This window comes from Medicago sativa, chromosome 8 (assembly GCF_051527215.1).
Source record: "Medicago sativa cultivar Bolivia chromosome 8, Bolivia_mono, whole genome shotgun sequence".
Taxonomy (NCBI): Eukaryota; Viridiplantae; Streptophyta; class Magnoliopsida; order Fabales; family Fabaceae; genus Medicago; species Medicago sativa.
The window spans coordinates 86466557-86489087 of NC_140756.1; the positions used below are offsets into that span (position 1 = coordinate 86466557).

The following is a 22531-nucleotide window of genomic DNA, read 5'->3' on the forward strand; positions in this document are numbered from 1 at the left end:
GAAAAGTTATTTTATTTTATCTTATTTAGTTTTATTCTTCTTTATCTTTTAGCTTAGAATTCTTTGTTTTATCATAGTTTGTTAGTGATAGCTTTTGCTTCCTAACATTATTTCTTCACTTTCAATTTGTTCATGGCATCTCGTGATCACTATTTAACTTTTTCTTCTTTGTTAATGTCGACAAAGTGAAGGAACACTGCGTAGCATAACAATTTACCACAACCAGCATGACAAACAAACAAATCAATGATGTCATGACACACGTAACAAAATCAACATATTCCACGAAAAGTCGAAAAAGTTTACAAAGTCCAACACCTTGCTGCCCAAGTCCCGTGTTCCATGTCTTACTAAGAATCGATTCTATGCATATGCGTTCCCAATTGTGTGGGTCCCCAAATTCTCGGAACCCCCTATTTATTCAACACACACGTAATAGCCAAACTCAAATACTCCCTCCGTTTCAAAATATAAGCAAAATTCACTTTTTAGGTTCATTCATTTAATGATGTATGTGGTCCATATTATGAACCATGTACATCATTAAATGAATGAACCTAAAAAGTGAATTTTGCTTATATTTTGAAACGGAGGGAGTACATAGCCACCAAAACCAACACAACAGAAACACATTCATATTTTTCTTCAAAACACAAAAAAACATCATCATGTGTCCATCTGGCCGTAGCCTCCGCCCACAACCTAGCAAAACCGATTTCCGACCGGCATTCGACATTCTTGACACCGATTGCGACGGCAAAATAAGCCGTGATGACCTCCGTTCATTCTACGCCACAGTCACAGGTGGCGTGAATGGAGGAGACGATGCAATCAGTGCCATGATGTCGGTGGCGGACACCAACAAGGATGGATTCGTGGAGTACGAGGAATTCGAGCGGGTGGTTAGCGGAAACAATGGAGAAAAGAGAGCGTTGGGATGTGGGGCCATGGAAGATGTGTTCAAGGTGATGGATAGAGATTGTGATGGTAAGCTTAGTCATGGAGATTTGAAGAATTATATGGCTTGGGCTGGTTTTGATGCTACTGATGAAGAGATTAAGGCTATGATTAAGCTTGGTGGTGGTGATCAAAACGGTGGCGTTAGCTTCGATGGTTTGATTCGTTTATTAGCTCTTGATCATTTTGTACCAGCTAATTGATTCAATTAATTAATTTCATTTCATGTGTTACTCAATGATTTTGGATTGATTATAGGGAGGTGTATTGTGTTTGTTGATCGATAGGATGTGAAATTGTTAAGGAATGTATTCCTATTCCTATGAATGAATTTTGCTCTTAATTGCTTCAATTTGAGATGAAATTTCAGAGTTTTTGTTGGTTTTGATAATAAAGAATTCATCGCATGGCACGCATGTCAAATTAAAAATACACAAAATAAACAACCTGTACATGGTTAGTGTTTCACAGAAGACGTAAAGAAGGATTGCAATCAACCAATTTCATTCGTTCCTTTACCAATGTTTTTTTTTTTTTTTTTTTTAATAACAAACGTTAGTATTGGTAATCGTTAAATTTGGATTTTAAAGTCAAAACCCACAATTTTTTATCTCTTAATTCAAACGAGTTCAGATACTCAACCTTCAATATGTTTCTTTATCGTGTAGATTGTAGAATAAGTGGTGGTCTCATAATAAAATTTCATTACTTTATTTGAGTTCTTTAGTCCCATAGTATATATCACATGGTGATAAACCTCTCATTTCCCCTAAGAACTAGTATTACAGGGATTTGAATTTATTGCTGTTACACAAGAAACTGAAACATATTAGGACTGTCTGATGGGCAAATGAAAAAATTGTGTGTGCTTCATTAACAGTTTATCTATGCTTAACAATTCAATCTACGAATAACAGATGGGATGCGAAACAACGTAAACCCCGTGTGCTTTTTCGGTTACTTGATTTGAATTGTTTATTTCTTGCACTATAAGTACACTACGATTTAATAATTTAGTAATGGTTTCGGCTGGCAAAATGTTTTAGCCTTGCTTGAATCGTAACTTTTGAGCCTTTCCTCTTAAGAATCGAAACTGTTTTATCTTGCTCTAGAATCCAAACAAACTCGTACTATCATTCAATTAAATATGCAAGTGATAAATTCCGTTACTAAAAAAACTACATTCAACATCAATATTGATGGATTGGAGTTGAGAGTCTAGACTCTCATAACAAAGTAATCCAATGTTTCATTCTTAGTTGAGAGAGACATCGTATTTAGTGTGTGATACACCTTTGATGGTGATAACCTATGAACAAAAAAAAAGAAAATAAAAACTACATTCAAAATTGTATCTATAAAAAGATGTTGATCATGGGTTACTTTTCAAAAGTGTCATTTTCAAGGGTAGTTCTTAAGACCAATAAGCACGTCCCTGATATTCTTCTTGCTTAGGGGCTTGTCTTGATATTGCACTATATAAGGTCAACTTTAGATCCCAATATCATTGTGAAAACTTTTTCTTTTTTATTATTATATATTCGTCTGATCCATAATGAATGGAATTTTTTATCATTTCACACATAAAGAAAAATGCTCTAAATAAAAAAAAATAGAATAGTAATTTAACAACGTAGTAGTGTATTCACTAATACCATAAATACAAGGAAAGATAGTGAACCCATGCAAGAGGAAGATAGCCAACCGGTAATGATGTATGTAGTATTAATTAAAGTAATATGTCATGAATTTAGACAACTCTAAATTTTTCGGTTGTCAATTTTAGGGTGCAGGAAGTGTCGAGGTAGGTCCAACTTTGGGGATAATTTTCTAACAAAGGAGAATTGCAAAAGGGAAAATGCTAAAAGTCACGATGGAATGCATATATAAATTGCTCAACAACTATATGTATAAGGAGTTTTGCAACCAGTTTGAAGACGTATAAGTACATTATGATGTGAAGGTTATCTATCTTGCATCTCTGTTGATGACCTTCCACACATTTTTGTTTTTGAAGGACCTTCCACACATGATCACCACTCCTTCAACCAAAACTTAATTTTCTATTGCCAACAATGGTGATTTCATACATGAAGAGAGAGGAAATCGCAATAGAAAATTAAGTTTTTTCCTTGAATATGTGATGGGTTCTATTCAAGGAAAAAAGCTAAAATATTATTATTTTTCAGAAAATAAACTTGAACCTAGAAAAACCACCATTGGTTTCAAGTCGTCCCACATGTGAAACATGAGATTTTCGATTGAGGTATAAACTTAAATGTAAAGAAATACCGTGCATATTCGACCACTTATGACGTTTGTCCATTTTTTTAAGTCACAATGATGGTCTATTTTAGACATTAGACAAATTATATTTAATACTATATTATAAAATGAACACAAAATCAAATTTTGAAGCAAATACTCATTCAAATTTTGAATGATTCAATCTTTGTTCAATTAGCTTGAAAGCATGTTGGATTGTCGATTCAGGTTAGGTCTTGTATACCGTAACTAATTATAATGGAACAACCGACACTAGACCAGAACATATAGCGCAACAAAGATAGTTATTTTTTTGCCAGATGAGGTATAAGAGAGGCTTAGACTTTCCGTTCTCACTCAATGCGACTTGGATTTAAGTTTGAAATTCTGTTTTTTTTCTTCTTCCAATTAAGTTTGAAATTCTCTATTTTATAGCCAAACCCAGATACCCTGTTACTAATTCTTCTGTTTTAAATTTTTTTTTTAAAAACTATATTAGACAAAATAATTTGAGATTTTTGTCCTTTTTCTGAGTTTTGACACTTTTATATTGTTTATACTAGTACTAGTGTAGTATGTCAATAACACTGCACTGTTCTTTCAGAAAAAAAAAAAAAACTAACTGCAATCTCTAGACCATAAAAACTCGTTCGTTACACCCTCAAGTATTACGCTCGTACCAACTTTCTCTTGTAATCGTTTTAAAATGCACATGAATATAGCCAACACGGAGTGTCCACAATAGAACCCATCACATACTCACAGGCTACTTAGCAACATTGCATCTATGAGCGTTAAGGTTGACCAAAGATGTAGATATGATGAAAAAACTTGAAAGTTTTTTTTTTCCAATTACATCTATTCCACTCTTTCTTGACTGTTCTGTTTTTTTAAGAGAAATCTCTTGATATTGGCATCATATATGCCAACGATTCAAAAACTTTTTAAATTGGCAGACGATCCACAATCCAACAGGCACCGGGCACCATACTGGCCCCAAACCCAGTGGCTATTAGGTTAAAATATATAAAGCATGAATAAAATAAAGCAAATACATAACATTCAAAGGTCCAATCAGACTAATATAGAATAGGACCAAAAATAAATCCATAGATGCACTCTACGTTCACCTAGGGTTATGTCTGATCACTCCTCGTTCTTCATCCAATACAAAACTGGCATTTGAAAATTGGTTGCTGTTGAACAAGGGGATAGATGCACTCTATTTTCACCTAGTGAGATAATGTCTGATAACTCCTCGTTCTTTATCCAATTCAAAATTGGCATTTGAAAATATGCTGCTGTTGAAGAAGGGTGTCAGATCATATATTTCATGCTCTTGAGCCTGCAGTGTCAAACAAAACGACAGTCAGCGACAATTACCTCAGTTAGAAAACAAACATAAAGGACTAGTGTTAATTACCTTGAAGGAGAGATCATCTACTTTGATATCTACATGGGTTAGACTTGATGTAGATCCAGTGAGAATGTCTTCCAAATGCAAAGCATTGGTTACGAGCCCACGGAGAATATAAATGAGCATATCATTATAGTCTTTCTTGAAAGTCATATACTTTCTAAAGCTCTGCAATATCAAGACCGTATTTTAGGAAGAGCATTTGTCCAGTACAAATTCCATGAATGCCAATCAAAATCACTATAGTAATGTGATGGCATATAAATAAATAAAAATGCCAAAAGAAAAAGTAATTTGTAAGAATATGTCAATATTATTTGCATTTCATAGAATTCTGATGCAGATTGTTTTTCCATACCTTTTGCAGTGCTTTCTGCACCCCAAACTTTTGGGTAGAAATGAATGAGTCAAGTAGTACACGAATTGCCATGTCCACATCCTCTTGTATGACATGCTGTCTGAGATGCATTCGCGCATGGGCTTCAGACATCCTTATCATTGATTCAATGTGCCTTACAGCGATGGGGACTCCTTGTCCGTGCTAAACAAGAGAATAAGAGCAGCATGTTACTGAAACCCTTACAAATAATAACCACAAGCAAAATTTCGTTAAGTAAAAAGAGACAGGACATTACTGATGATTCCTTCCGCAGTTCTGCGTATACATGTGAAAGTTTATTCAAATCAGCATCATGTAACCTTGGGAAAACATTCAACTTGGCATATGTAACGTACTTCTTCAACAGATCTTGAGGAAGTATCTGCAAGCAAACCAAAAATGTTTTGAGTCACAGAAGACACAGTCTAAGTTTACCTTAAATTGATGTTACTGGCAGCAGCAGGAATTTAGTGAGGACCTCTGGGTCAGTTGGCATGCCAGATGCATCTTGGGACTCGCTCACAGAGTCATTGTTACCACCCTTAGGTTGTGACTTGAAGTGACTGTCAACAACAAACTTTGCAAGCATTTCATCAGTGACTGGATCAACTACATCCTGTAAAATCAAGAACTCAATCAATATATGAACAAGTTAAAGAGTTTATAGAAGTATCGATGAATTTAAACATTACCTTCACAACGCAGAGGATATCGAAACGAGAAATAATAGGATCTGTCAATTCAACGTTTTGAGTAAACAATTTTGATGAATCATATCTGCGAATCCAACAGAGTTCAATTAGAAACCTCATAAAATTGAAACTAAACCATATATTAGTAATCAGTAGTTGATTCAATATCTTTCAATATGTTTGACATAGAAGATGAAGTCTTGGTTTGGACACTGATGAACAGTAACCTTGCATATTTGCTTACCTCCCTCCAATTGGATTGGCAGCAGCAATGACAGAACAGCGTGCCTGAAGAGATGTGACAATTCCAGCTTTTGATATGCTTATGCTCTGCTGCTCCATGGCTTCATGGATACTTACCCTGATAATATTTATCTTAGTGGTAAAGCATAACTGAAAACATACGATAATCAGAAATAACATAAAAGACTACAATATCTATTTTCCTACCGATCCTGGTCATTCATCTTGTCAAATTCATCAATGAGACAAATTCCTCTGTCAGCTAGAACAAGGGCTCCCCCCTCAAGGGTCCATTCCCTTGTGACTGGATCTTTGTGGACTGCAGCTGTGAGACCCACAGCAGATGCCCCTTTGCCAGTGGTGTATACAGCTCTCTGTCCAGTTTTTTCAACATATCTGACAGCAGAATTGTGTAATATTTAATAACTAATTGATCACCATTAAAAATTAAAAGAAGACTATAAATAACAAAGGATAAGTTTATACTTAAGAAATTGAGACTTCGCTGTTCCTGGATCACCGAGAAGAAGAACATTTATGTCTCCTCGTAGTCTATGCTTCCCTTCAACATTCTTTTCTTGACCTCCAAACATAGCTAAGGCTATTGCAGTTTTTATATCATCGTGACCATAGATTGATGGAGCAATGGACTTGATAATCTGAAATTCAATTTATAGCCCATCAACAACAAATAATTAAATGGAAAAAAAAATACAACTAGAAGTTCTAAGGAACAAACCCTTTCTCCAATTCGGGGGTCTTTGCCCAAATTTTCAATCTCCTCTTTGTCTTCCTGTGTAAGTTTGTAGGCAGAGAAGAGGTCTTGCTTCTTTGTAACATAATTAGCCTCAACAACAGTGGAAAACACCGGAAAACCATTCTTTGTGTTCAGGGACAAGTCGAAGTTATTAGTATAAACACCTGTGACCTCCTGAATTTTTTTATCAGAATATAGACAGAATAAGAAAATCATTACAGAACACCCACGGCCAATATAAACAAGTCAAAGTAGAGGATCTTACAATCTCTTCTCCAGGTCGAGCACAGTCAATCAGATCATTCAATAGTATCACTTCCTTGTATCTCGGCAGTCGTCCTGCAGGAACTATTCCAGGGCTCTCTTGAAGAGTGAGCTTTTGAAAATTCCTGTAAATTGTCTATAGTATAGAAGTAAAAAATAAATGTTACTTTTTATAGAAATATTAGCTGTCAACTTATTTAGTCACAAAAAATCCAAAAAAGTTCTATAATTCGTTAATCATGCTACAGTACATCTAAATTTGGCAAGTCTTATGCTGTCATTTAGCCCAGTCAAAGTGAAGAACAATAATCAATATGAATTGGGCTATTTCAATGTCCTCCTTCTTAACTTATTTTGCAAAACTTTGGTTTGAAATCCCAAGGATTTGAAAGGAAGTACCTGTTCAATATTGACAGTGAACGGTCCTTTTGATTGACACTCAGGACAGGAACCAACTTTCACCTCTGAATAAGAATTCTGAAAAAATGGTCCCAAAACTGCCCCACATTTGCCACAGTCATACTTAACCTGTTGCAACTGGGGGAAAACTCCAGAGCGCCTGGTTACAACTCCCCCAATTCGAATCATTGTATTCAAATGGATCTGCCTGCTCGATATAAGGCAACTATTAGTTTCTCATCCAATGGAAGATATGGGAGTGTAATATATCAGTTGGTTTTTTTATGTTACCTGATATTTCGAATCTGGTCATAAACTGGTAAGTTGGTAATGCGAACATATATCTTTTGATGTATATGTTTGTAATTTGCATGCAAGTTAAAGACAACACTTTTAGCAACATCTTCCATTACTTCTAAAACAGAATGAGGTGCATCAGCTAGCCAAATGGCAATGTTGGGATGGACATAGATAAACTGCTTGTAATCTATCTCCAAACTGCACTTGTTAGCTACAATAAAAGACACAATAAATTAGCTGGTGCAAAGAAGATACTGATGACTGTTGCAACTACAAATCTTGTTGAAAATGCATTACCTGACACCATTTCACTTATCAGACGCACATATTCAAAGTCTCCATGTTCATTCTTTGGGTTGACGTAAGAGAGTAAGAAATCCTTGAATTTCCTGGCTATGAAACGGCGCACTTCATCTCTTGTAACCCATTCTCTAAGAGTTCCTTGAACACGGTACATCTCATACCCAGCTTCATCATCAAAATCCTCCTACATTCAATGACCCCGTAAATAAAATAACAAGATAGCTGCTAAAATATCTATTTCTAAAGAAAAAAGTAATTCAAAACTGAAAGTACCTCATATTGATCATCCTCATTTTGATCAGTAGTTGGATTATCCTCCCTTGAGTGTCTTTGTGACCTTCCAGGTGAACTATTCATCCCATCAAGATCATCGTCGCTCGGTGCAGAAGACCTGTGATCAGCTCTGGCCCTTTTAGAGGGCCTGTAACTGTCATCATCCGTATCTGCAATACAAAGTTCACATATCAACAACCAACATCTTATAAGTCATTATAAGCCAAAAACTAAACCAACAATAAATCTAAGTATTTCTCCCTAATTCGCATAAAATAAGCATATAACTGTTAACCAGAGCGAATTATGATATATCCTAATCCATGTTCATTCTAAAAAACAATCAGAAAAACCGTCACTAACAAATTACAATACAACCAATTTCCCCAAAATTAGTATCAATTCATTCAATAGTTATACATAAATAAACAACGCCAGAGTGAAGTTGCCTAAAAAACATAGCATTTGCAAACAATTTTGATCAATTTTAATCACAAACAATAATTCAACCTAAACCCTAAATAGTAGTAACTAAGCATGAATAATTGATCAAAACTAAACGAAATGAAATGAAATGAAATGAAATGAAAGAGAAATGGTTTACCTCCGTCATGGAGAAGCTGAGGAAGTTTAGAGCGATTGGAAGCGCGGCCATCACGAGTATCAAGTTCAATCTCAGCAGCTCTACGATCCTCCATGATCTGATCAAAATCTCTCTCATCCTCAACCGAATCATCCAACCCAACCGATTCGAACTGATCGGCTTCACCCATCCTCTGATAATCACTGTTCAACAATCATCAATTCATTAAATCAATTAAATCAACAACATAAATTTAAAAAAATTGCAGAAATGAAGTGAGAAATGAAAAAAAGAGAAATAGAGGAACTGACTCGAGAAAGTTATCATTGTAGAGATCTTCTCCATCTTCCTCTTCCTCTGGATCGGGTTCGTCGCGGATGATATCGGGATCAACGGAAGCTTCATCGTCTTCAGATGCGCGGCTGGTGTGAGTGTGAGGAAGTTGATCGGTGTTAAAACCGGCGGAAGGTGAGGTAGGTGAATCGGGGGTTGATGCAGGATTTTCAGGATCCATGATTCTTCTCTTCTAGCTCTGAACTGTTTCAATTTCAGTTTCACTCTGAAGAATTCGATTATGTGTTTAGGGTTGGAAGTTCCAAGGGTTATCAATGGGTGCTGGTGGGGCTCTCTGATTTTGGCGCGAAAACGTTGGCGCCAATTCTATTGTTGGGCTTTAGCGTGCTTCCGATATCCGGCCCAGGTTGCCCCAAATCATTGGGCTTTTTCTATTTTTGGGCTTTGCAGCTTCCCTTTTAATCCAACTTTTTTTTTTTTATTAAAAAAAGTAGAAAATATTGACACTTTAAGTAGTAAAAAGTTGCTTAAGTGCATGCAATCAATTATGTGTGACTTTAAAAGTGGTTTTGATAAAAGTTAAACATTTTCAATAATCAAACTGTTATTATTGATTGATGGTGTAAAAACTTTGACACAATTTATAAAATTGATTGACATTGTATAAACTTTTGACATAGTCTAAAAACAATTTTGAGAATAAATTTGCTTATTCAGGTTATTAAAATTTGCAAGAAAGTCTTTGTTTGAAGGATTATATTTAAAATGAATAAACAAATTTGTTCTCAACATTGTTTTTAGACCAGTTTGTAGAATTATGTATGGTTTGAAGGTCTTGCGAGTTCAATATCTTTAATTGTTCATGCCACGAATATATCATTCGTACAATGTGTGTTAGCTTATTTTGGCAGCACATTGTGCAATTTGTAACATAGTTAAACATATGAAATATGTAACTTAATGTTTAGAAAAAGATGTTTAGCCTTAAAATTTTGATTAGACCTTCCTTAAGTCCTCGTGAGCTTAGCTGACAATGCATAAAATATGCAAGGTCCGGAGTTCGAACCACCACCAAAAAATGACCTTCCTTAAAAAAAACGATTGACCCGCAGTAGATTCAAATTTATTTCTTTCATTTTGATATAGGCTAACTTATGCTCTTGGGACCAAAGAGCTAGAATTTCATCTTAAGGGGAACCATAATCAACAATTGAAATCTTTAAGACTTTTTTAATAACAGACTACACAGTTTAATATCATACGCACATAAAGATGAACACATAAATTTAGTGCTACTCTCATCGCTCAAAATCTTTTATACATCTGTAAGTAGAACGAGGACTTGGATTTGAATTGAAACCTGTGCAACTTACACCGGCACATTTTTATTCACTTTTCTTTAGCTTTCTACTTTTGCATTTGAACATTGTATTATGTGGTAGACAAATTTATAACTCTTGTCTTCTCTTATATGGACATCAAAACTCTTGTTCATTTCCAAATAACAACACCATAGCAGGGGATTCAACATATGCTGTGTCTCAATATTAGTTATTTATGAAAAATTCAACCCAAAAAGATCTCAAACTTGATAGTTAAACTTACATTATCAGTATTGTATTAAGAAATCACAGCTCTCCAAGAGTACATGCTTTGTGGTTAATTAATATCAATGTCAAAGTTTTATTTAGCTATCCATTTTGCAAGATTATAATTTCTGGCATACTAGCTCGCCCTAAAAAATTACAGTATAAACAGAAAGTGTTGGAACACTAGTTAATTCTAGTGAAGAAAATTGGAAAGAAAAACACTATGAAAAAACTAGTGTGTGGGTGTGACTTAAAAATGTCCCACATTGAAGGGTCACCCCAACTAGTAAGTGTTTATATATGGGAAAAGTGACCTCCAAGGGTGTGCCCTTGGGGTACCCAATTTTGTGAACGGGTGAATGCTTAAAAAAAAAATTGATATATATTTTTTTGTCACTTGAAAATGTTAAATTAATTAATTAATTAATTTAATCATTATCCGTAAGCGCTACGCGTAACAAATAATTTGTTACGATCCGACCCGATCCAAAAGCATATCCAGAAACTTCCGGATATATCCAATTAAGAAACAAAACGCGTTTGCTTAAGGATTAAGCAGACTTAATCCCCAAGTCACTCGTTTTTTGTTACAAACTCTCCCTATAAAAGGAGAGCTCGCCCCATTTGATTCTTTGCACCGAAAATTCACAGTCGATGCTTCCTGTGTTTTTTCCTCTCTTCTCCCTCCGACTTGTTTTTAACAAGTTTCTTCTGCTTCTACTCCTTTCTGTCCCTTCGGTATTAAGAGTGTTCTTAAGACCATAGTCCCTTGGTCTTAAGTTCATAGTCCCTTCGATAATATATGATTCTTCGGAATATAGAGTACTATTAAGATCATATTAAAGAATGATCTTAACAGTATATATATATTATTTTAAAGAGAAATGGTGGTATCACCATATTTGAGTGGTCGTAGTGCCATATTCATGTTTTGGAGAAGTTAGAATGGTGATAACACCATATTTGAGTGGTCTCAGCACCATAATAGAACGGTAATAATACCATATTAATTTGAACGGTTTCGAATAGAGCGGTTACGTACCGTATCGAGTGGCTTCGATCAAACGATTGAGCCATATTTTGAGGGTGTAATTCTCGAACGATTTTTCTACAGTGCAGTAGTTAATCGAACAGTTGTAGCTGGGCTTGTTTTATCCTGGAGGCGGCGTGGTTTATAGTCTACCTTGCACAACTTTGGGTAGTGCCACGAAACGTCTTAAAGAGAGCGACCTGGTCGTGACTCAACCTAGTAACAACTTCGGTAGATGATAGAATTTTGGAAATTCAAATTTAACAGTTTGAAAATCCAAAAAACAACAATTTTAAGACGTTTCAATCTGCTATGTCTACCGGAGATGTTACTTATTGAGATTAAATTGTCCCTAAATAAATTATGGATAAATCAAGCTATAAGAATTACATATTTCGACTGACAATGAAGTGTTTGTTGTTGTTATAACAACAACACTAAAAAGTTTAAGATTATCATTGATAATCATAAAACAGACAAGTTTGTTACAAAACTTAAGAAAATATTTGAACGGAAAAGAAAATAACGTGAAGTTGTTATTTTGTTATTGATGTAATCAAAAGTTTCTTGGATGAAACTTACTGACACGCACATATTGTTTTTATTCAATAACAAATGAAAAAAAAAGGATTATGCTACGGTGCCTACTCTACCAAAAATTGTCTCTGTACAGAATATGAATTGATTTACTGTTGGTAAATTAAAGCAATAATATATATATATTTAATAAGTTATTTATTATAACTATTATTGGAGCACCAATTTTTGGTAGACGGGTATAAACTTGAGCACTCAAATTATTTTAAGATTTTGATCCTATAAGAACAGGTCTATTGACTTGTACTTGTATTTTTATTGGAAAAGACTACCTTTTTATGGTATATTAAGAATTAAAATTCTCCTTCTATTTTATTAGTTGTGTGATTTTAATATTTGACTCATGAACAAGCGATTAATTTTAAACTTGAGTAACTTGGACTTAATTCCAAGTTATATGGTTAGACAATTTTATTTATTGCAGTCAAGATATATGAACCAAAAGTTCATATAAATCAGAATTAGAGAATATGAATCTTTAAACATAATGATATGTGTTAATTTGATGACACATAAATTAGAAATGATAAAATGATATTTTTATCATATTTATTGATGACTGTGAACTTTGGAAAAATAAAATTGATATGCTTGAATGTTCAATTTTTTATAACGAAATTGAAATTTACAGAGTACCCAAGTCTAAGAACAAAAATTCCAATTAAGAAATTTTTGAAGAAAAGACAATCCAACTTGTCTTATTTTGAACTTGGGATTGTCTGGACTATATTTAGATCCTGGACCCCAAGAGAGTTGAACTCACTAGTAGAGCCTATGAATATGTATTCATCGGGTATGCGATAAATAACGAAACATATAGGCTTTATGACCTAAATGTTAAAGTGATCATAGAATTTAAAAGATGCCGAATTCTATGTAAATATTTACCCCTTTAACTAAAGAATAGTGGAGGCACTAGTGGGGGCTCTAATGGGAGCACGACATTAGTGGGGGTAAAATAAAATCCCTTCTAAAAATTAAGAACTAGTGGGGGCACTATATCTAATCACATTCATGTAATTAGAAATAGTTATGAAAACATCATACGACATGTTATAGAACCTCAAGGAGGTAAGAAAGCTAAAATTGCTAAAGAGTATGAACTTGGTTTATACATTGGAAGAAGATTCATTAAGCCTTAAAGAAGTTATATCCTCATTGGATGCTGAATTATGGCAAAAACAATAAACGATGAAATGAATTTTCTAGAGTCTAACAAAAACATGACACTTGACTTGTCTCATAGTTGCAAAACCAATCGGTTGTATTTGGATTTTGGAAAAAGGAACTAAAACCTGATGGTACGGTTGATGAATACAAGGCTTTCCTTGTAGTCAAAGGTTTTAGACAAAGAGAAAAATATAGACTTCTTCGACATTCATTCACCAGTCACGAAAATCATATCCATAAGAGTACTAGTCCCTTTAGCCGCCGTTTATAACTCGATAGTACTCCAAATGGATGTGAAAGTTGCCTTTTTATGGTGAACTAGAAGAACAAGTCTATATGGAACAACGTGAAAATTTTTGCAATTCATGGACAAGAAAACAAGGTCTGTAAGTTAGATAATTATTTGAATGGTCTAAAATAAACTCTTGAGGAATGGCATGAAAAAATTTGACATTCTAATGTTATCGAATGAGTATAAAGTGAATGAAAGTGACAAATAATATTTGCACGATCATATGTCTCTATGAAGACGACTTGCTCATATTTGATTTAAAGATTCATGTTATGAATTATGTGAAATCATTGTTTATCAACAACATTGATAAGAAAGACCTAAACAAAAAAAATTGAAGTAATTCTTGGTTTCAAGATTACTAGATCAGAAAAGATAACTTTTTTGATAAATCTCACAAAGTTGAGAAGATCTTAAAGAAATGTAATTATTTCACCGTAAACTTGCAATCACATATTATGATCCAAGTGTAAGAACACTTGATATGGAATTAGAAAAACAGAATATACGAGCATCATTGGCAACACTTAGGTATGCCACTGAATGTATTAGATCCGACATTGTCAATGTCGTGAAACTCTTGTGCAAGTTTACTAGTAGACGGATGGGAAGCATTGCCATGCTATAGAAAGAGTCATGAGGTGTCTTGAGAAGACTATGACTCTAAGATTACTTCACTAGGAGTAACATATTGTACTTAAATGGTACAAGATATAAAATAGAACATCTTTCAGATGAATATTTAGCGACTAGTGTTTGCACATTGAGCATCACTAGAGGAGTTGTTTGTTAAAACAAATGATATTGACTCAGTCCACTATGGAATGAATCTGAGAAGAGAACACTAGAGAAAACTAGTGAAGAAGCAAGTTGGCTAAGATTCTTGCTAATCCCTTCATGGGAGAAACCGTTACCGGCTGTGTTAATTCATTGCGATAGTACCGCGGCTATTGCAAAGATTAAGAATCGTTATTACAATGGTAAGAGACGACAGATAAGGCGAAAACATAGCACGATTAGAGAGTGTATCTCTAAATGGAGCGGTTAGAGTTGATTTTGTACGTACGAATGAAAACTTAGCTGATCCTTTGACGAAAGGACTTAATAGAGAGAAAGTCCAAGAAACATCCAGTAGGATGGGACTAATGCCTATAGCCCACAAGTGATGGTAACCCGACCTACATGAATGGAGATCCCAAGAAATAGGTTCAATGGGTAAAAACAAGTCATGAAGTGGTAGAACATGCTATGAGAGAAAGAATATAAAAAGCATGATCCTGCAGCGAAAGAAGGATGAGGTAATAGTAACTCTTAATGAGATCTATACTCTATGTTGAGTGGGGTACACAGCTACAGGAGTACCCTTGATAGACTCACCTATACGAATGTGGAACTTAGGCCAGTCCTATGGAATTTCGAGGCAGAATTCCTAGAGCATTCGTTAAAACCGGGATACACGTGCAGGGCCTTAAAACACACGGGCTTTTAGAATACACCTATGAAAAGGTTTGTGTGTGGATTCTATGTCTGAGATAGAGTTCAATGCTGTAAGCAACTCTTGTTAAATCAGAATACCTTCCACTATGCTAAGGTTCAAGTTGTTGGCGACACCTTTGTATATTAGCAAATCTTATGGAAACGTTTTACGTTATTTCTCGAAACCATTTTGAAGTCAAGTGGGGGATTGTTGGAACACTAGTTAATTCTAGTGAAGAAAATTGGAAAGAAAAACACTATGAAAAAACTAGTGTGTGGGTGTGACTTAAAAATGTCCCACATTGAAGGGTCACCCCAACTAGTAAGTGTTTATATATGGGAAAAGTGACCTCCAAGGGTGTGCCCTTGGGGTACCCAATTTTGTGAACGGGTGAACGCTTAAAAAAAAAATTGATATATTTTTTTTTGTCACTTGAAAATGTTAAATTAATTAATTAATTAATTTAATCATTATCCGTAAGCGCTACGCGTAACAAATAATTTGTTACGATCCGACCCGATCCAAAAGCATATCCAGAAACTTCCGGATATATCCAATTAAGAAACAAAACGCGTTTGCTTAAGGATTAAGCAGACTTAATCCCCAAGTCACTCATTTTTTGTTACAAACTCTCCCTATAAAAGGAGAGCTCGCCCCATTTGATTCTTTGCACCGAAAATTCACAGTCGATGCTTCCTGTGTTTTTTCCTCTCTTCTCCCTCCGACTTGTTTTTAACAAGTTTCTTCTGCTTCTACTCCTTTCTGTCCCTTCGGTATTAAGAGTGTTCTTAAGACCATAGTCCCTTGGTCTTAAGTTCATAGTCCCTTCGATAATATATGATTCTTCGGAATATAGAGTACTATTAAGATCATATTAAAGAATGATCTTAACAGTATATATATATTATTTTAAAGAGAAATGGTGGTATCACCATATTTGAGTGGTCGTAGTGCCATATTCATGTTTTGGAGAAGTTAGAATGGTGATAACACCATATTTGAGTGGTCTCAGCACCATAATAGAATGGTAATAATACCATATTAATTTGAACGGTTTCGAATAGAGCGGTTACGTACCGTATCGAGTGGCTTCGATCAAACGATTGAGCCATATTTTGAGGGTGTAATTCTCGAACGATTTTTCTACAGTGCAGTAGTTAATCGAACAGTTGTAGCTGGGCTTGTTTTATCCTGGAGGCGGCGTGGTTTATAGTCTACCTTGCACAACTTTGGGTAGTGCCACGAAACGTCTTAAAGAGAGCGACCTGGTCGTGACTCAACCTAGTAACAACTTCGGTAGATGATAGAATTTTGGAAATTCAAATTTAACAGTTTGAAAATCCAAAAAACAACAGAAAGTGCATGATAATCTATGGGATATAAAATGATATGGCAAATGACAATATATACTAGCATCTAAACCAGTGGTGTGTCATTGCGTAAATTAATAGGACACCCTATTTGTTTCTATGGTGAGACATGTCATGTGTTATTTTTTAGAGAAATGATATTTGTACAACATTTTTTGACAATTTTTAAACAACTTTATCTCTCATACTCACATTATATTCTTACTCTCTCTTCCTTTTTCTCTCTCCATTGTTTTTGATCAATGAGAAGAGAGAAAAATGAGGTTGTCATAAAAGTTGTTAGCAAATGGTTGTTCAAATATCATTGCTCTATTTTTTATTTTTTTTAAGATTTTAGTAGAACCATAGTCTCCATACTCCATAGGCCACCGTTTACTGTGGTGGCTCCACCACCATTCAGGTCACACGTTAAAAAACCAGAATATAGAAACATTTTTTTTAGAAATTATACATTTAGTATTTTAGAGGGTTAAAAATTTATCTTTTAGTTCTTAAGTTAACACGACTCTTTAATATAACCATGCAGTCATAGATGAGGGAATGAGATTTCTTTGATTCTTTCAAGTGTCATATGAAATTGTGTCTTAACTCATCAGTGTTTTGATCCTCAAACTCCCCTCGTTATTGAATATGGATCCGGTACTTGCCGGTGTCCACAAGGCAACTCTCGATGTTCAAAAGTATTTGGACTGATAGAATTTCAAACTACAGAATATTTTACACTCTAAATTATAATATTTCATGCTTAATTATAATAAACACGTTTAATTATTATTCTTCTCTCAAAAAAAAGTTTAATTATTCCTTTTCTTTTTTTAAGTTAAAAATATAAATTAACTTTCAACATAATAAAAGAATATTAATTCCATACTTAATTCATAAAGAATATTAATTCCATACTTAATTCATTTGTGTATGTTTTTAATTACTTGTTATTCAATATAAAAATAGAGAAATGATTGGATTTGAGACAATCAAACAACTTTATCTAATACTCTTGTTATGTTCTTATTTTCTCTATCTCTCTTTCACTCTCTATATATATTGTTTTTGTCCAATAAAATAAGAGAAGAATAAGAAAATTGTCTCAAAATTGTCACAAAAATAATTTTTCAAGTACCATTACTTATTTAAAAAACTACTCATTTATTCACCCCTTAAAATAATATACCCTTAGTCATGAGCACCTTGCTTTTTCTTCTTATTCTTCTTTTAAACACCTATTCCATCTCTTTGATGTTCACTGTCTTACGGCCGGTGTCTCACACAAGGGAAACAGCCTCTCTGGCATGTAATCATACCTTGTAGTGATTTTGCTTTTCAAAATAGTACATGGTTATTATGAACATTGAACAATTCTTGTTGGATGTTCCCATTATACACATGTGAGATTGAAGATTGTGCTTATGGCTATCAAATTTACGGGGATAAAGTATGGTGTTATTATTAGAGTGAAGAAGTGTCTCATAATTTATGGTATCTTGATACTTAAAAATTGTTCAAAATTTTAATATGTCATTAACTTTAATTAAAAGTTTAGAGTTTTTAATATTCTTACATCTGAGACTCTCTGTTAGTCAATGTTGATTCAGCAAAAATCTGAAGATAAAAAAATGTAAGTTGGATTTTCAAGTACTGATAATTATTTCTCTTAATTTTTTCTACAAACATCAATTGAGTCATGGTTTCGGTTGTTGCGATAAAAATTAATATCATGAATTTCTTCTATTTTTCTACTCAATAAAATAATCTGGATCATTGTTAGATCAGTTAACAAATTTTAATCACCGGTTCATCGTATATCATCTAACACGCTTCTCCACCTAAAGATCATAGTAAAATAAACCATCCAACCATGTAATATCATCTTGAAGTTTATGAAAAATAGAGTGTTCGCCTTAGCATATGTTTGATTTTAATTTAGAGGGTCAAAAGTGATTCAAAATGTTGTAGAATTGATTTTATTATGTTTCATTTATATGAGAATTGATTTTGCTCTTCTAATTGAAGTTAGAATTTATAACATTTGACTTCTATGATTAATGTTAGGTTTAAATTTAGAATTTATCGTTAAATCCAAACACAAATTATTTTAAACACAAATTTATTGACTTCTACAATATTATCAAGTCAATTTATTCAAGATCAATTTTTATCACCGCATAAGTAAACTTACACTTAGTTTATCAACTTTCACTTGTACAACATTTAGTTTTAGCCTTTCATTTGGAATTGGAAACTTATTTTTATGTGTAATTGTAACCTTATTTTCTAGTATCCCTCGAGTCCCGAGCTTCACCAATTGAAGTAGGGACAGAGTCCTAAATTTTCATTCGTAGTGTCATAGCACAATGAACGAATAGGAACATGGTGGAAGGTAATAAGAACAGAGAAAAGGACAAACATCACATTCAAGCTTCCTCATAGGCTTAATTAATTACAAAATTATTGAGAATTAAATTGATACTACTACTACTACAATATAGGGGGCTGGGACCTTCATTTGAAATAATGTGTAGTGTAGCATATTGATGGTTGTCAAGAAGCTGAAAAGGGAATAAAGATATCCAGAAACAACAAAACAAAGCCGAGGATACGGGAAGTGCCAGAGAAACAATCCACATAGCACATGCATACCCCTATTGTTTATTGTCCATGTTCTTGGATCATTACATTACACCTAATAATCATTGCAAGGGATGAAAACAAATAATTTGTGGGCCTAATACTTTGTTTTATAATGCACTCAATAAGTGGAAGCCAACACCATAAACTCATCTAACGGTTATCCAATTAATAGCTCAATGCTCATCTTTTTATGAAATTGGATATAGTATAATTAATTAATCTTACATAGTACTCCTACCAAAGTGTAATGCATCCAGACCCCAAAACTGTTCCATTATCTCAAACATTATGATTACTATGAGTTTAGGCAGAGCCAGCGAAAGCATACGCAATCTAATTGGTTTTCTAACTTACTTTTATTAAAAAATGTCCCAACACTTAATTTCAATTTCTTTCAAAAGGAATATAATTATTCCAACTCTCGAGCAGCCATATTGTGGTGCACTGATCTTTTATCTTTGAATCAAAATAGATTTAACGATGCTGGAGTATTTCGGTAAGATTGTGCAATTTTTGTTTTCATTCTATTTTAACAAGAGTGCAAAAACATCACATGGACAAAGGTGATTTGGTTATATTCTAGAAAAATTGGTTGGATTTAAATGATTTTCGCGATTTATATCCCAACCTCTATGTTCTTGATGCTGATCAGAACATGAGCGTGGAGTAAATGTGCCCTTCACATCGTGATAGATAGCATTGGCATTGGGAGTGTGGAAGAATCTATCGATGCTGGACGAAACAAATTTGTGAGTGTTTGTCCGAAACGTCAAAATAACTCAAATAACTTTAGGGTTGGTTAAGCACATCGTTGATTTTTATTTCAAGTTAAGGTTCTGTTTATTTATTTTGGAGGGTCTTGTTGGATCGTTTGTTAAATTATTAACGGTGATCATTGTGGTATTTGTGTGTTTTGCTTCTAAGCATGTTGAATCTATTAACCGTATGGTTTTTCTATTGCTAGTTAATCGTTATCATATGATGATGTGTAGTACTTTATCTATGGTTGGTTTTCTTGTGACTAGGGTTTAGTGTAATCAGGGTGAGTAATTTTTTGTAGCATGCCTTATTAATACGTGGAAATAAAATTTGTCAACATTTCAAATTTGTCAAAATTTGTAGCATGCCTTTTTGTAATCAGGGTGAGTAAATTGTGTAATCATACACAACATTTCAAATAATTTTTGTTACATGATTTGTTAAATCAAAATCTCAAACAATGTTTCGATTTTAACCCGTGCGTATGCGCACGGGTACCAAACTAGTATCACACATGTTCTAAAATAATCTTCTAATTGTAGATGAAGTGAATATAAAAAAAGAGTGAACGATAACTAAACTCAACTAATTAGGTGAGAGAAAAGGGAAGGAATTCTTGCAAAAGAAAAACTATTCTAAACTCCACCAATGTGCTACTTTTGGAGCACCCATCTAATATCTACTTTTATTTTGTTTTCTTCACTCTCTGCTTTTCAAACAAAATAATCTTGTTAATTTAGAGTTCGATAAAGACCAGTAAAATTTGATCAATTTATTCTAATTAGTATTCCCTCTGTCTCACATGTGTCTAAGGTTTGAACTTTAACCCTACATATTTTATGTAATGTTTCTCTTAGTTGAGTTAAGCTCACGATCAGGGAAACGTGATCATTTCCTTAATAAATGTGTAAACTCAAATGAGACATCTAATTATTCCAAGGAGGGAGGGAGTACTTGAATTCTACTTTTTTTTTTAACGCTTGGTTGATTGAAACTCATTAAGCACGAAACTTTATCCAATTGGTTTTTTTTTTTGCACTTACATTTATATTCTTTCTCCATTGTCACTTTAATTGAAGGCAAAGAGAAAACGACATGTGCTTTGTAATTGTGAGTCTAGCTATGAGTCTATTATTGTTGTGTTTGTGAGTCCTTTATAAGTATCCCACACCGTTACGTTCTTCCTTCAACCTCCCAATTGCAGGGACACCTCACCCACTCCGTCCCGTTCCGTTCTCATTCATCTCATCTACTCCAACTCAACCACCTTCACTCTTCTTTCATCTCTCAAATATAGGTTTCTTCATTTCTCTGACTCACTTCCTTTTTTCAACAAAAACAAAATAAACAATCATCACTAGTCTCTCAACAATCTAACCACAATCAGTTTCTCTTCCATTTTTACTTCAAGCCAAGGTACTCAAATGACATCACCATCTACTACAATACCAAACATAGTAACAAACACAGACATATCACGTGACACAAGGAGAAAGAAAAGAAAGAACAAGACACAAAAACATCATCAACAAGATCAAATTCAAATCAACCCCAAATGGAAGTCCCAAGCACAACAACAAATCTACTCCACCAAGCTCCGTCAAGCCATAGCAAGAGTCAACTACTCATCAACCCCGCGCCGAGGAAAAGCCGTTCGAGAAGCCGCTGATAGAGCCCTGGCCGTGACGGCCAGAGGAAGAACTCGTTGGAGCCGGGCCATTCTAATGACCCGGCTCAAGATCAAGTTTAGGAAGAAAAAACCTAATAGGGTAACGGCGTTGCCGTCAAGTAGGTCAAAGAAGTCAAGGGTCAACGTTTTCCGTTTGAAGGGAAAGGTGGTGGTACCAAGTGTGCAGAGGAAAGTAAGGTTTCTTGGAGGGTTAGTTCCTGGTTGCAAAAAGGAACCATTACCAGTGATTCTTGAAGAAGCTATTGATTATATACCTGCACTTGAGATGCAGGTTAGAGCCATGAGTGCTCTTTTTAACCTTCTTTCTGCTTCTACTTCCGGCGCCGGCGTCAGTTCCGGTTGATAAGATATCATCATAAGATACACTTTTGGTTTTGGGCCTGTATGTAATATATGGCAATTCATGTGTCCATTTTTTAAATTTTATTATTGTGAATTATTATTATTATTTGCCTCTCTTAAGCTAAATATTTCTGTTGAGTACGTATGTCCCTCCTTGTTTTATTTTTCTATTTTTGAGTAACTAATGAGTCTCGTACTTATTGCTTGAAGTGTTTGTGAGAATAGGAATGGTATCTTTCAATTGCCAACGACAAGGTTAAATTCTTGGAACTTGAAAATGTAACGTTTATAAGAAAGAAATGAATTGGTTGTCGTTGAAGAGTACTAGTTCTAGTTCTAGTTCTAGTTATAGGTCATGGCTCTCCATCAAAGGTTGGTTTAGCGTTTAGGTACCCGTTTCCTTACTCAACAAATGTTACCCTCTCCCTTAAAGTATAAGAAAGTTACTGGCTTACTGCATT

At 34.3% G+C, this 22531-nt stretch overlaps 2 protein-coding genes and 1 pseudogene across 3 annotated transcripts; 2 read left to right on the top strand and 1 right to left on the bottom strand.

The window, feature by feature from the left end:
- Positions 1–597: 597 nt before the first annotated feature.
- CP1 (Ca2+-binding protein 1) lies at positions 598–1309 on the top strand. The gene has a single exon (XM_085736288.1). It carries the CDS (start codon positions 669–671, stop codon positions 1158–1160), a length of 492 nt encoding a protein of 163 aa, XP_085592414.1. The 5' UTR covers positions 598–668; the 3' UTR covers positions 1161–1309.
- A 2732-nt stretch (positions 1310–4041) lies between these two features.
- Positions 4042–9410, bottom strand: MCM2 (minichromosome maintenance (MCM2/3/5) family protein). The gene is made up of 17 exons (XM_085736287.1): positions 9144–9410; positions 8854–9035; positions 8250–8419; positions 7971–8160; positions 7665–7884; positions 7374–7581; positions 6976–7110; positions 6693–6884; positions 6440–6612; positions 6161–6349; positions 5955–6071; positions 5711–5795; positions 5497–5634; positions 5275–5400; positions 4998–5180; positions 4646–4807; positions 4042–4567 (listed from the first exon to the last, which is right to left on the bottom strand). Exons 1-17 carry the CDS (start codon positions 9344–9346, stop codon positions 4451–4453), a joined length of 2790 nt encoding a protein of 929 aa, XP_085592413.1. The 5' UTR covers positions 9347–9410; the 3' UTR covers positions 4042–4450.
- Positions 9411–20991: 11581 nt separating this feature from the next.
- LOC146902714 (transcription factor bHLH148 pseudogene) lies at positions 20992–22211 on the top strand (annotated as a pseudogene). Its single transcript, XR_015021745.1, has one exon. The product of XR_015021745.1 is annotated as a transcription factor bHLH148 pseudogene (transcript).
- Positions 22212–22531: the final 320 nt, after the last annotated feature.